Source organism: Spodoptera frugiperda, chromosome 26, assembly GCF_023101765.2.
Source record: "Spodoptera frugiperda isolate SF20-4 chromosome 26, AGI-APGP_CSIRO_Sfru_2.0, whole genome shotgun sequence".
In the NCBI taxonomy this organism is placed as follows: Eukaryota; Metazoa; Arthropoda; class Insecta; order Lepidoptera; family Noctuidae; genus Spodoptera; species Spodoptera frugiperda.
In genome coordinates this window covers 2,765,027-2,779,510 of record NC_064237.1, presented here as the reverse complement: position 1 = coordinate 2,779,510, position 14,484 = coordinate 2,765,027, and the positions used below count along the sequence as shown (strand labels likewise).

Sequence of the window (14,484 nt, the reverse complement as noted above, 5' to 3'; positions counted from 1 at the left end):
TCGAAGTAAACTATGAACTAAAGTGGTTAGGTATTTAATTCCAAGATCTAGACTGCGTTAGTATCTAGTTTAATTATTATTAATAACATAGTAAGCGTACTTGTCAACGGATGTAAACATTACCTGTAGACGTTAATGTGACAACTGGAAATAATTACTGGTCACAGACTTGGGTTAGTAACAATAACATTTTATTAAGCTAAAGAGGTAAACAATTTTAATATTTTATCGCGTTTAAATATTTATAAAAAAAACTTTACAAATCATCACGCCTTTTGGGAAGATTACATAGGAAGGGGTTTGGACCTCCGGTAAACTCACTTACACAACAAAACACGACGCAAGCTTTGTTTCACGTAAGTTTTCGGTGAAGCAGTGGTATCACCCCGGTCGAGCCGGCCCATTTGTGCCGAAGCATGACTCTCCCACTTTCAATTTACATTAATACACAATTATATTTGTTTTATCGTAATGTTTTACAGAAAGATACATAGGTAAAATATTTGTAACTATTACTAAGACGTCCTTTATAACAAAGTAACATGTTAATGGAAACTAGTCTATTTACTTTACATACAAATATTATTCGAACATTATTCCAGTATTCCAAGCTCCACATATCGAAAGGGCACTTGTATTGGGCGCGGCCGTTATTACGTATTGTGCTCTTGCGCATAAATTCTTTGATTTATGCCCATATGAATATGCATTGCTGTAATATGCAGGACAGTTTCGTCACGCAATTCGTGCATTATTTTAATTAGATCACCTGCATTATAATATATTTGTAAAGTAATCTATTGTGCCTTGATAAAAGCTGAAACTAGAATTGAAATATTGTGTAATTTTGTAGCAACATGAGAGACAAATTCTGCTATTTAGTCTAACTGTCGTACTCAAAGACATTTAATGATTACTTAAACTATTCTTTAGTAAAGATTTTGTACCGAAAACAATTGCGAAGAAATAGACCAAGTAACCATTAAATGAATACTCTGAGTACATCGGTTAGAGCTTAATTCGTAAGAATTTTCGAATGCGACTGCGCCCTAATAATATACACATGTGCGTATTTCGCATCACAATAATTATACAAAATATGGATTTTGCACATAACTTCCCAAACTTATTCATTACAGAAATTAATACGTAGATGAAGCACACACACACACACAGGAAACGTTTTAGACAATCAAATAGGAATGTGGATTTCACCAACTTAAAGCTTAACAATTATACAAGGAATGCCGCAGGCAGAATACTATAATAGGGTACCAATTACATATTAATATTCAAATAATGAATTACGGTCTAATTTCGACCACTTGTCTCTGTTACCGTGTAAGGTAAGTCGGCTTATTACAACAACAACTGTTGAGCAAATAAATAATATTCAAATAACAAGTTATCCTCATAAATGGACCGTCGAGTGTAAGAACTCACGTGGGTATGACTCAATTTATACTTCAACTGAGATAAGAGTTGTTAATCTCGGCCATGATTGCGCAAGACCCCATAAAACGAATAAAAATAAACCTGCGTCCTACAGAGCTGCGCGCACGCCGATATCAAGAACAGAGTGGATAACTTGCACAACTTTAGGATTTATATGTTGTGAACTAAGTGTAAGATTTGAGATTTGTTTAGCTTACAACTGTCAGGGTATTGAAACGGTGCTACAAATGGAAATAGTTATCACATTATGAAATTCCCTTAAAGTTTTATAACTTACTAGCTAACACGGCAAACTTAGTACCGCCTCCAAAAAAAAAATTCTCGCCTTTAAACCTTCCCTGGACTTCCACAAATAATTCAAAACCAAATCGGTCTAGCCGTTCTCGAGTTTTAGCGAGATTAACGAACAGCAATTGATTTTTATATGTATAAATTATTTGAAGGAGAGAAGGACACCTATAACGCAGGAACGGCTAGACCATAATGATGATAAACATCAGAAAACCCTGAAACCTGAAACAACATTCATTGATTCGCAGTTCACGAGGTCACCCAGGCAAAAGTAAAAAAACCTGACTACCGATAACCCCAGGCTAGACCAGTGACAAAGGTCGTAATATCAATAAAAACGGGTAACAAATGAACCAGATAAGTTAATGTTTCAATGTCGGCTCATGATCCATGATCCATTAATGGCAGCCAATCGTGACCGGTCTAATAAGGCCTTTCACTGATCCTTGCATTAAATTTGAGTTCTGCACATGATTTGCATACAGCGTGAGTGTAGCGCGCAATTAATTGCAAGTAAGTACTTATTGAACATGTAATTGAGGTATCTACGCTGATTAGTGGTTTGTGGCAGACATGTTATGTATACTTGAATTTAATGAGTCTATTGAAGGATTTTAATATTATTTAGTTGTGGTTAATTATAATAAATTTGTATTATCTATAGGTAGTATCAGATTTTCTCCTACTAGTATACCTTTAGGTACTATCAGCTCAATATAGATACTAGTTTAATCAAATGAATAGCAAAAAACATTGTATAGAATTAACAATCAAATATGTAAGTGAAATGAAGAGCGAATCGTAGTAGCATCGTTTGTTAAAACAATGAATTTATTTTTGTAAATAGGCTACAAAAGAGCACTTTTACACCTCTAAATTTTTGCGTCGTATTTTTTTAATGCATAGAATATAGTCAGGTAGTAATATAAACATCAACTAAACAGGTACCGGGCAGCACATGGCTAGAACCAGTAGCGTCGTGGTAGCGTCACATGCAGGTAACTATATCCGCGCTGCAGCAGTCCTATTATGTTACCCTCACACCTCACTTCACTGGCCGTTTTCATCTTATATGTATTGTAGATATTTTCCAATATAGACTTTACACATAGCTAATTAAAAAAAACGGACTGTTGTGAAAGTCTTCATAGGTCTTAACGCCTCAAAAGACTTAACGGGTTGACTCGTTGTTGGACTAGGAACTGGGTGGTTTTTAATCAATAAGAGTCTAACATTCCCTCTCGCCTCACCCAAGGCGGGATGATTAGATGATTTTCGATGGTAATGAGCACAATGATTAAAAGCATACAACCTTTTTACATCGCAATAAGAGCTAAGACTAAACCTAATATTCCTATTCCATCATCACACATAATAGTGTGTATTCTACTTTACCAGAATTGCTACTAGAGGCTTTGCCATTGTCAAAGGTTTTAAAATATGTTATTGTTTACAAATTAACCAGTGTCGACCCTAATTAAGTTATAATTGTCTTTTCGACTACAAGTACCTAATTACAACAATGTTTCAGTGGCCCTTTTGATTCAGTAAACAGTTTTACATTTTACACACGATTTTGTCAAAATAACTCCATGCATATGGTTTTTCCATTAAAGAGTTACGAGTATTAGGAAATTTCCTTGACAAATGGCGTCGTTAAAGAAAGCACTTACGATAAATCGGTTTTCTATGTTCTTTTTTAAAACAAAAGAGGATGTTACCTCATGACGAATGGACTGCAGTTACAGAGAACAACTGTTAAAGGTCGGTGTAACGCGGCAGAATTGCAAATTCTAATTATGCTAGTTTAAAATGTATAATCTTTTGTTAAGTGTGGAGTAAAAATAGAACTTAGGTATTTTTAGGTGATAAAGCTAAATAGGTAATTAGTTTAATTTTAAGTTTTCATTAAGTACAAGAACTAGTTATTTCAATTGGATGCTTAGATTACATCGAAGAGGCAGATTTTGATATTTAATAACTTTTTTTTAAAGGTTGCCCCACACTAGAATTGTCTCCTGTATCGTGGATGCGTTTACAAACATACATACATACACATGACACCCAGACCCGAAACAACAATTTGCGGATCACGCTACACGTTGCGCGGCTGCCGATTGCTCAGCCACCGCACCAACCGTGCAGTAATTTCCTTGATATTCCAATCATAGTCCTTTATTTTGCAAGAAAAGCTTTGTCTTTCTAACTTAACCTCAAAACAAACTCATAACCTGGTAAACAAGTACAAAGATATAGAATTTGATACGGAAGAAGTATTAAGACGTTACGATTTCAAAACAGCCAATGAAAGCGAAAGGATGGAGCGGTACGATCTCTTATCTCAAATACTAAGTAATCTATACTTAGTGTTTGAGATTACTCAGAGATATTCACCAGAAACACGTAAACTAACACTAGCACACTGATAACTTAATCTTTATCTTAAGGATTTATTTCGCAGAAAAGATATCTAACAATATTTATATCGCATCTTGTATTCTTCCGTTGTTATAAACATCTGAGTAATAATAAGGTATAGTTAGTAATTGATACATTTTAAGATATTAATACATAATATGTAACCCCATGGGAGGTAACCCCATCGGAGGTAGGCAGAGGCCTACCCCCATGGGAGGCCTGTCTCTACAATTGAACACCAATTGCTACGATTCATACACACCACTTATTGAGGATAAATTACGGAGTGTGTAGTGGTTATTTGGTTACCAGGTAGACGCCATAGATAATTAGTTGTTGATTCCATCATCATCATTTTAATGCCCGCACATTACCATACACTGCTGGGCGTATCCAACCTTAATCGAACAACCTACATTAAGCCTAGCAGCATAACATTTTTCTGGTGACTTGTTAAACCAAATCCGAAATTCTTGGTACCTATTACAATATGAATCACTTGACAAATTGATACTTTTCAACTATTCGTATGCGTAACAAAACAATCATTTGAATTGGCTCCAAGGCTTTTGGCGCTCAGAGCGGTTTCATTCAGCCTATGACGTCATGTGTTGCAATAGACGTAATAGAGGCATGAGCTTTCTAAGCATTTGCTTACGTAATCTGATCAACTGAAAACATTCTTGGAATAGCAACAAGTATTAGAATTTCATAACAGATTGCTAGCAAGAAAAATAAGAAAATATTCACCTGTAGAACTAAATTTTTTGCACTACAGATAAACAGGTACCTACATGATCAAAATTAACTGTCGTGTATGCTAATACACTGTTAGCTAGACATGTAATTTTAAATTAAATTTATTCAAAGCTACCAAGCACATGTAGCTGTAACGAACATTGCAAAACGTAATAGCAACAACATTTCAAATCTGCAAATCATGCAAGGAATGAGACAATACCAGTTGTCACCGCGTGCTTTCTGCATTCCAAAATCAAAACTTGACGCAGCTGTCAAATGTGACAATAGCCAATAACAATTGAGTGACCTTGACCCGATCTGTCATTCCAAGGTCAAGAACGGTGTCAGTGAAGCTATGATTCATTCTCACATTCACGAACGAACGAGAGCGAAGATTGCTCATATGATAAAACATGCTTGTAAGTATTCAACAATGAGATATTTAATCACGATAATTGGAACAAATATGGTTCTGTAACATAGTTATTGTAGTTGGTATTGTCGAGATAAATAATAATTAATAATAGAGTCATAGCTGTATGTGAGACATTTACTCAATTAAACGGATTTATCTAATATAGCAGGATAAACGATTATCCTAAAGTATCGCACTATTTACCAAATACGATTTCGAATCTTAGGCAGCTAGAAGCTAGAGCACAGAAACAATTGCCTTCTTCCATAAAATTAAACTTACTAAAACACTATATTTATTAGGCAAATCTACAGATACATAGATAGGTTACTGAAATTGACCATAAGTTTATCAATAAAATATTTCTCTTCACACCATAATTATTACTTAACTACTTAATGTCACAACCATTCAGATCATTTAAAACACTTCTAAATGAAACCAAACTGTCTCCAAATTCATTAGCATAACTAATGACCGTTCAAACAAGACCAGTTACTGGCGCAAGTAGGCGAGTCGGGAGCAAGTTAGTGGCGCCGTACGACATTGACAAGTCAAGTAGAACGCCCACATCATCGTCACCTATGTCGATCATTAATCGTTATATTACTTTAGAATTACACATTATAACAGCCACACTAAAGGAGGCATGAGTAACTATGCATTTGATTTTAATCTTAATTGTTATGGTATTAATGTTTCATTTAGTTACTTAAGTCACGGTCTTTTATTTTATGAAAATTCATTACTATTCTTACTTAGTTTGCCTATGATACATTAAACTGATTAAGTTTTATTAAGTGTAGAATGTCCTTTTTCAACATGTCTATCAATTAACTAAAAATCACGGTTTACTTACGTACATTAGCGGCCACGTCGCCGCGTCTGCGCACGCTGCTCATGATGAAGAGTCCTTCTGTAACTCGAAACTAGTAGAGCTTTTCTCCATTAATATACGTGAGTAAATCGTGATTTTTTTTAGTTAATTTAGTATGTCTCACGATAGTTATTATAAAAATATGTCCATCAATCTGAAACATCTAAGCAACCTTTATACTCGTATATATGACAAATTGTGTCAGCAACACTGCGTAACATAATAATATGTATATCAGGGTACATAAGTACTTTAATTTGAATTTGTATAAAACTCTACAATGTAATATGATATACAATGCAACAAATACTTTAAAGTATAGATTCCACAGCGGACTATTGCTAAACAATTCATTATTTGTATGATGAATTTGTAATGAGAGTGTGGGAAACTGGATACAGGTATGAGAACTAAACACAATGAGACAGATGCCTTCAAGGGAGTTGTAATCAATATTCGGAGACGAGGGTCATAGGTTTGAAGGTAACAGTTGTTATTAGCAGAGAGTAGAGTACTTACTATTACTTAAACGTACGCTGTTAATAAGTGATGTAAATTTCTAAACAAAGAATTAAGATAAATAGGAGTAAATCCTTAATTCTAGTTCAGAGTCTGGAATTAGCCCCAGTAAGAAAATAGGCTTATAACACAAATGGTGAAAAGTAGGAGTATATTGTAGGTACAGTGGCATTACGTTATGTACCCTAATATACACCTCTACCTAAACCTTTGGGGATATAAACACGTGACGATACTATACGATACGAAAACTACTATAGACAGAACTAAAAAAAAGTGATAAAACTATTGTCGTAAGAGCATGATAAATTTGGCAAGAATTAAAATACTTAAATCAGATAACCAAAAACAACCAGCATTATACAATAGGCCTGAACATACCATAGATCTATACCGATATCGATACAACAAGATGACAAGAAAGCAATAGGAAATGTTTTATAAGAAAAAAAAACACATTTTATCACTGGGCCTTCCTCAAGTTACTTAACACTATGTATTTAACTTAGATAAGTAAAGAAAGTGAATTTATCGATAGTTATCGTAGCGAAAGGAACCAATGAAAGTCGCAACACCTGCGAAACACCATGATTATATCTTACGTACCATTGTTATGTGGTTATTGGGAACGAATGAACTAAAAAGATCAAAAACTAAAGTATAGAGTAAACTATAGTTCGATGATGTAAAGATGTTGTTAGCGGCTGTTTGTCTTTTTAAATTAATTAGAAATAATAAGGTAATGACTGATAGAAGTTTGTAGAATTAACTTGTACCTAATTGACGTTGAGTTATATTTGGAAATAAATTAGGTTAAAGTAGAAATGATGATGGTCGCTTTCAACTATCTATCTGGAAGTCATTGGGGGAGGCCTATGTTCAGCAGTGGATGTCTTATGGCTGATATGATGATGACGATGAATGTAGAATTCTATATAAAGAATTGAGGAAATAATACATAGCTTTAACCAAGAAAAACTAAGACTACGATATAACTTTTTGCTACGATACTTACAAAAAAAAATGAGTTAAGTGTATGAATAATATAATAAGTTCATGACATCATTAAAAAATAAAAAATTAATACCCTAAAATATTAAACCGTGGCCTTTGTAATATCGATAATATTTCCGACACATGTCGACTTTTATGTAACGAAATAATTAACCTCGATCATTATTAGGTCATGTTTTAATTACAAAACGTATCAATGTGCCCCCGAGACCCTGCGATTTATAGGAAGCTTTTAGTGCAGTCGTGCAGCTTCAAAATTGCAATTATTAAACTAATGTTTATACGTAATTCATTTCCTACATCATCGTGTGTACTTAATGTCAGTTATTTAAAATTATTAATACCAAATTCTTTCACGATTACGCAGCCAGAAGTGGTCATAAAAAAAAATTGGTGGGTCTTTTCAGATTTTGTTTCGTTCTATAAAAGTTGCTAGGGTAAAAGCTCTTCCGGAGCTGCGGACAACGTAAAAGGTTACCGGGGTTCCGACTCAAAGCAGGAGAAGGAACGGGGTGGTTTTTAGTCAGTAAGAGTCTGACACTAAGGTGGGGGATGATTTTCCACCCTCCAAAAAAAAGGGTAAAAGCTCTTTCTCCTGTTAGTCTTTACTCATATACATATTATATGTAAACGAATTCGTCACCGTTTCATTCATTTTTAAATTAACACTTAACACGAAACCTACTTACATAATTTGCTTCAATCTTGGCACTACTGAACTTTACCTACATACAACTTGCAGCATATTTATCACCAATTTTGTCTTTACCTTTTCACAGTTCAACCAAAAAGTACAAATATGCTCAACAGGCAAAGGCCAAGTTTAAAAAAAAAAGTATTCTCTGCAAATTCAGAACGCAAAAAGGTTAAGATTTTTGCCAGAATGGCTTATCTTTTGCCAGAATTGCACTCAAATAGCGTAGCAAACTAATCTGTACCTAATCTAACTTCCAATGTTGATAAAGCGTATGATGCTGATATAGGATTTGTTAGAAATTGAAAGTCCATTATCAACAGTTTGACGAAGGTTTGAGAGAAGGTGTGATTCTACTGAATCTGACTAATACTTAGAACCACTCAAACCCAATATAAATAAGGAAAAGATCTGTATTTTCCATGGATAAAAGAAAGAGACTGGATTGGCCTTGTGGGCGGGCCACGCGTGCCGAGGGTGCGAGCCGGCGTACTGCGCGCTGTCATAACGCTCAAATGTCCATACTTACCGGCTAGCAATCGCTGTCATGTTTTGACAGCGTACGTATCTCCGCAAAAATATTATATTATGCCGTCTTACGCTATTATAACGTGTCGGAAAAGAAACCAGGTGTGTAGCATAGCACGAGAAGGAATTTCTTTTCACCGGTAAGTCCAAAAACATAAAAATACGTGTGATATTTGTAATTATAACATTAGTATTATGAAATTTATAGACAAAAACGATATAATCGCAAGCAGACTAATAGTAATACATTGCTTGCGATAGATGAGTACAATCTTGCACTACGTGAGCAATCGCGCAATGTATGACGTCCATTGCGAGAGTCCCGAGTACCGAAACAAAAGCTCATTTCCACAAAATCTATGACATCGATAGTGTTGGGCAAATTTGTAATCAATGTCGATTGTTACTATAATAAAGTCTATTATAATCAATAGCACACTTTATAATTTAAATAATAAGTATTATTTATTACGACTAATTAGTAATATAGATTTTGAGTGAGTTTTATGTTTTTATTTTTTTATAGAATGTGACATATGATTTATTTTAATATTATGTTTTAGGTTTCCAACAGATCCAGGTGTAACAAAATTGTGGATTGACACAACTGGTAGAATTAATTTTTTTTTCAAGTTCCACCACAGATTAGAAACTGCGTATATTTTTATCTCCACCATATTTATACAGACATTGGTCTTAAAAACTAAGCTTATATAATAATTAATAGTATAATAAATTATGTAGCAAGTTACACGACCAGGTTTAAAACAATTGAAATGACAAGTGGTGGGATTCAGGAACCCAAACTAGGAAAACCTGTACTATGGGCTCTTGGATTCCTACTAAATGTAGCATATTTCGTTCGCAACATTTCGATGTTGATAATTACATAATAACAAAGTCAGGGAAAAGAAACTTAAAATTAGGCGTTTATCCGCACAATATCGCAATGTGTAATTCAGTAAGTAAACTGATTTTATTTTAGAAAATTTTAAATTAGTCTCTTTAAATCAGTTTTTTTGTCTAAAAATGGCGATATTTAAAATATCATCTTTCGTAAATTTAAAAAATGAAATAATATAACCATGTTATTTCAATGTGTTCTGTACTTTCTTTATACAGATTATTGTAAATGTGAGAGCCCTGTAATTAACTGAAATCAAATTAGACTAGTAGAATGCATTTGTGTCAGCTTAGAGTTGTCATGCTCACTCAAAGGTCTCACTGGCGGTGGCAAGGGCATTGGATCGTTCGATTCCCTGCAACATGGTTGAGTTGGACGGTGCTGGTGTACGTGTCATGTTGGTGAACGAGCGCTGTCAACTGGGACTGGTCAGCTCCAGACTGTATTAATTTTGTTGTTCTTAAGGTTTTTTTTCTATCGCTTTGACTGAATATTAGTTTTACATTGTTCTCACATAGTTCAAGCAATCGATGCAAAGAAAAGCAATGTTATCAAGAATTGTATTGTGAATCTGATTGAAAAAGATCGAACGAACAGATCTTCGATCTTCTCCATAGGAATCTACACTTTGGAACGAGCAAATAGCTTCACTAGAGGGCTGACCGACAGACAGACGTTATTAATATTATTATATTTGCTTTGACGTTCAAAAGTGCCTATGATTTATTTATTTTTTACTGATTTTTAACTTATTGAGTAATAAAATTGGTTTTAAAATTCAGTTATGTATTTTTTATTTATTTTACTTTTATTACTTGATTTCTATTTCGCATGAATACAATTTCACAATATTCAACAATACTTGTAAAACAAAAACAAGATTACTTAAATTTTATCGATATCAACAATCGACCTTTGTCTCGCCCTAGCATACATGAGTTTTTATGCGTGTTAGAGTGTACGTCAAATGCAGTCATTGCGTTTGTGTGACAACCAATAGCAAATTCGAGATTTTAATGTGTGTTATTTATTTGTGGGGGTAATCCGCTCAGACATTGGTCTCTTGCTTGTAGTGAAATTAAAGGGTGGGAGAAACGGCGACACGCGTTCTGATACAAATCAGGAACTATTTCATTTCTACTCTCTTTATATGTTCTGTGGTCTTTTCCGAAGATTGGCTTCCATCTTAATTGGAATTCGACCAATGCAGCAAATAAAAATCTCTTCCCAGTCATCTGTTCCGCAATGTAGGTACTTAGTTCAGTGATCTTGACTTGACACGGTCCAGTGCTCCTTGCACCACCATCGGATAGTTTATCGTCTCTCGTATCAGATGTCATCTCGTCTCTACATCCTGCGTCTTTTTGCCTACCTCGTGTTCCTTGCGTGGGCAATTACATTTTTTATTGTTACATCTTTATTCATGTATAGTCTTTGATGTCTATTGGTTATTAGTTTTACATTTAGTTATGTCCTAAAGACCTGAATAATGGTGACCTATAGAATGAACACGTTTGATCAGACGTTGTGTCGGTATCAATGTCTACAAATCGCCTCAATCCAAGTACAAACCAAATAATAATACGGTATTACTTTGTACCTTTTATGACATGACCCATTCTAAGGCCTCTTTTATTAATTTTATGCAAGATTTTACGATTTTTCATGAATATTACCGATGGTTAGGTGCAGACGCACGTTGCAGCTTGCAGCCTACTGCCCGAGGTCGCGGACGTGAGAACGCACTCGTTGCATGACGTCATCCTACTGCAACCAGGTTTAAGGTGACATTTCCGCGAAATCAGAAACGTGATGAGAAATTTTAAAGATTCAATAAGGCTATTTATAGGTCTCTGATTTATTGGAATTTGTATGTATTATGAATGAAATGATAAACAAATCGGAATAATAATCATGTTCCCAGGCTAAAGGACATGAAGTTTATGACATAGTAATTACCGAAAAAGTATGACAATGTACACGGCCTCTTCTAGTTTTACCAAAATTACCAATGCCTAGAACACTTATTATGATGCTAAATAGGAAAAAACAAATCTTAAGTCAATATTTAGATTTTCATCGAAGTTAAACGGCCATTTTCGTTTTACATACATACGTAGTGCAATTAAAATGCAAAAAAAGACTTAAAGCAAAACATCTGTCGCATGTAAGATGCCTTAACTTTAACACAACCAGTTTGGACGTAATGTCGGTAACATTAAGCTGGGCCACGGGCCACCGTGCTCCACATACGGACCTCATTTCTGAAAAACTTGCGTAAGGTCAAGTCGACCATATTAATTTGACAAGTCAATCAAGTTATTTCGGGTAAACCAATGTTTACAACCCGCATTGAGCAAGCGTGGTGATTAATGCTCAAACCTTCTCCGTGCGAGAAGAGGCCTTTGGTCAGCAGTGGCCACTTGTAGGCTGTTGATGTGATGTGTGATGTTCAATGTTTACAAAGCAAAAATAAAATGTATGACAATGGCACGGACCAAGAGTCCGTGGAAAACAAAAATAAATAGGAAAAAAAAAATTTACAATGGCTTTGCGAAGTTGCGGCCATTGCATCATACGGTGTAATAAATAAGTACATAATATTGTTATGTTGCCGACAAATGAGGTTGAAATATGATTCATTTTTTGACAAGCCGTGTTTGAATGGCATACTTTTATTTGGGAAAATATCTAGACACATATTGTATGTTAACTGTAAAGTAGTAAAAATGTATAAATAGACGTACTTAAAGGTACAGACAAATACGAACCAACTTTGACTCGTATCTTACCCAAATTTGATAAGGGATATTTCAAACTAAACCAAATTGGCCAGGGCCAAAAATACTTTAGTACCTGTAAATACTCGAAATAAGAAGATTTTTATCCATCAAGATAGAATAAACTCAATTCTGTGAGACATTTGGATTTATTAGATAAAAACCGTTTTAGTTTATACAGATAAGTATTACAGAAAAATACAGAACAATTATTAAACTGTCATTTTTATCCGTTATTTATATTGCCAACCAGTTTACATACAATCTTACTATAGTGCATTATCTTTTAACAAACAATGTTATTAATAGCTCTAGTTTGTATTCAGAAAAAAGTAGTATGACTTAATCGTATCATGTGTCATAATCTAAACAAATCGTAAACAGTCATTGTCATAATGATATCACGACAGCTGACAATTAATATTCATTACAATAACATAATATTTACCGTGGGAATAAACGTAACGTAATATATTTTGTAGTAGCCGCACCTAATCTAGACTGGTATAAAACCTTTTTTAAGTTTCCGTTCTAACAGCTTGTAGTCTATGGTTTTCCGCCATTAATTTAAAAAGAACGAGTTCGCGCCTTTTCTTGATGTTGATTGACAATTTAATAATTCGTTTAGAATCGAATGATTTTTTTTCTTACTTCCTTCCACAGTTTTTTTAAATTATTATTTTTTATAGAGTTAATAATTGACGAATCAATTAATAACTTTGTTTGCCCTAAATAATTACGAGCAACCTAGGTACATTTAATTTAATTTAAACGTACCTATTAAAACATGTTTACTGCAGTTCACATATTAAAACGTTAAACAGAAATTAAAAAACAAAACTAACTAAAAGTTAAGCCTATAAGCATTCCAAGCTTTTCTATAGCGATCTACTTTCTTAAAAACTGCTCTTAGAGAAAAGTTGGACGTTTTAGGATGTTCTCATAAGGCACGGTCCACTTCCCAAACCGTGGTTAACAAGTTCTTCAATTAGCATAATGATTACGAAACAATGCACACTTGGTACCAACTCAATTAGTACTGGCTGTACACTTTCCATGCGAGTAGGACACTCGTTTACTTGTAACAAAAGAATACGGACTCATCTGTATGGACGAGACAAGTCGGAAGCGTTATTCAACGATCGGTAAAAAGTAATTAGTTTTATGCAATACTTAACCTGTCTACATGTGTTAGAACTTCTCAACGAAATACTGTTCTATAAATCTACATTTTTGACATACTTCTCGTAATAATTAAATTCTTACCTTGTCAGCCTCCGAGATTCTCAATATAACTTTCAGTCGGGGATTGATTTTCTTGTATTCCTTCAGTAAAGCGTCAAGTTTATCTCCTCTCGCGTCGCCCGCGTAAACGAGATGTGTGCACTCGGAAAATCCGTCGGTCGCGCGCGCGCTTTCCACATAACAGACAAGGCGGGCGGCGCCGGCGCCTGCGCTCTCGACGCCCGACAGCACCGCGGCCGCGGCGACGAAAACGAACCAAAGCCACATGATTTAAAAAATCAAACTGTCATTCCGAACGCGTCGTATTTTGAAAATTCGAATTATAAGTTTGGAAGCGCGTTGGTCGTGTCGTTAGCAAAGTACGAGTGGCGGAGTAACGCAGGCCGGTCGCAGTCATAGGCGCCCCCGCCCTGCCGGTGGTGGCCGGCGCAAGGTCGCGCGCTCACCGAGTCACCGTCGCCCGCGGGCTGCAGCGCACCAGCTCACTGCCGCCGCGCCGCGCTTGCACAGAAATGCTGTTACATTTCATGCGTCACCGCCGCCGCGCGGTGTGCCGCCGTGTGTCACATTACTGTGACTGATGAAGGTTCGAGTTAAAAGGCT

At 35.2% G+C, this 14,484-nt stretch overlaps 1 protein-coding gene across 1 annotated transcript in view; it reads right to left on the bottom strand.

The window, feature by feature from the left end:
• The window catches only part of LOC118264823 (uncharacterized), a 35,412-nt gene extending 20,978 nt beyond the window's left edge, over positions 1-14,434 (bottom strand). The window contains exon 1 of the mRNA XM_050704741.1: positions 13,903-14,434. Within this exon, the coding sequence (XP_050560698.1) occupies positions 13,903-14,148 (246 nt within the window). The 5' untranslated portion in view covers positions 14,149-14,434. The remainder of the gene's footprint in view (positions 1-13,902) is intronic.
• Between the last annotated feature and the right edge of the window lie 50 nt (positions 14,435-14,484).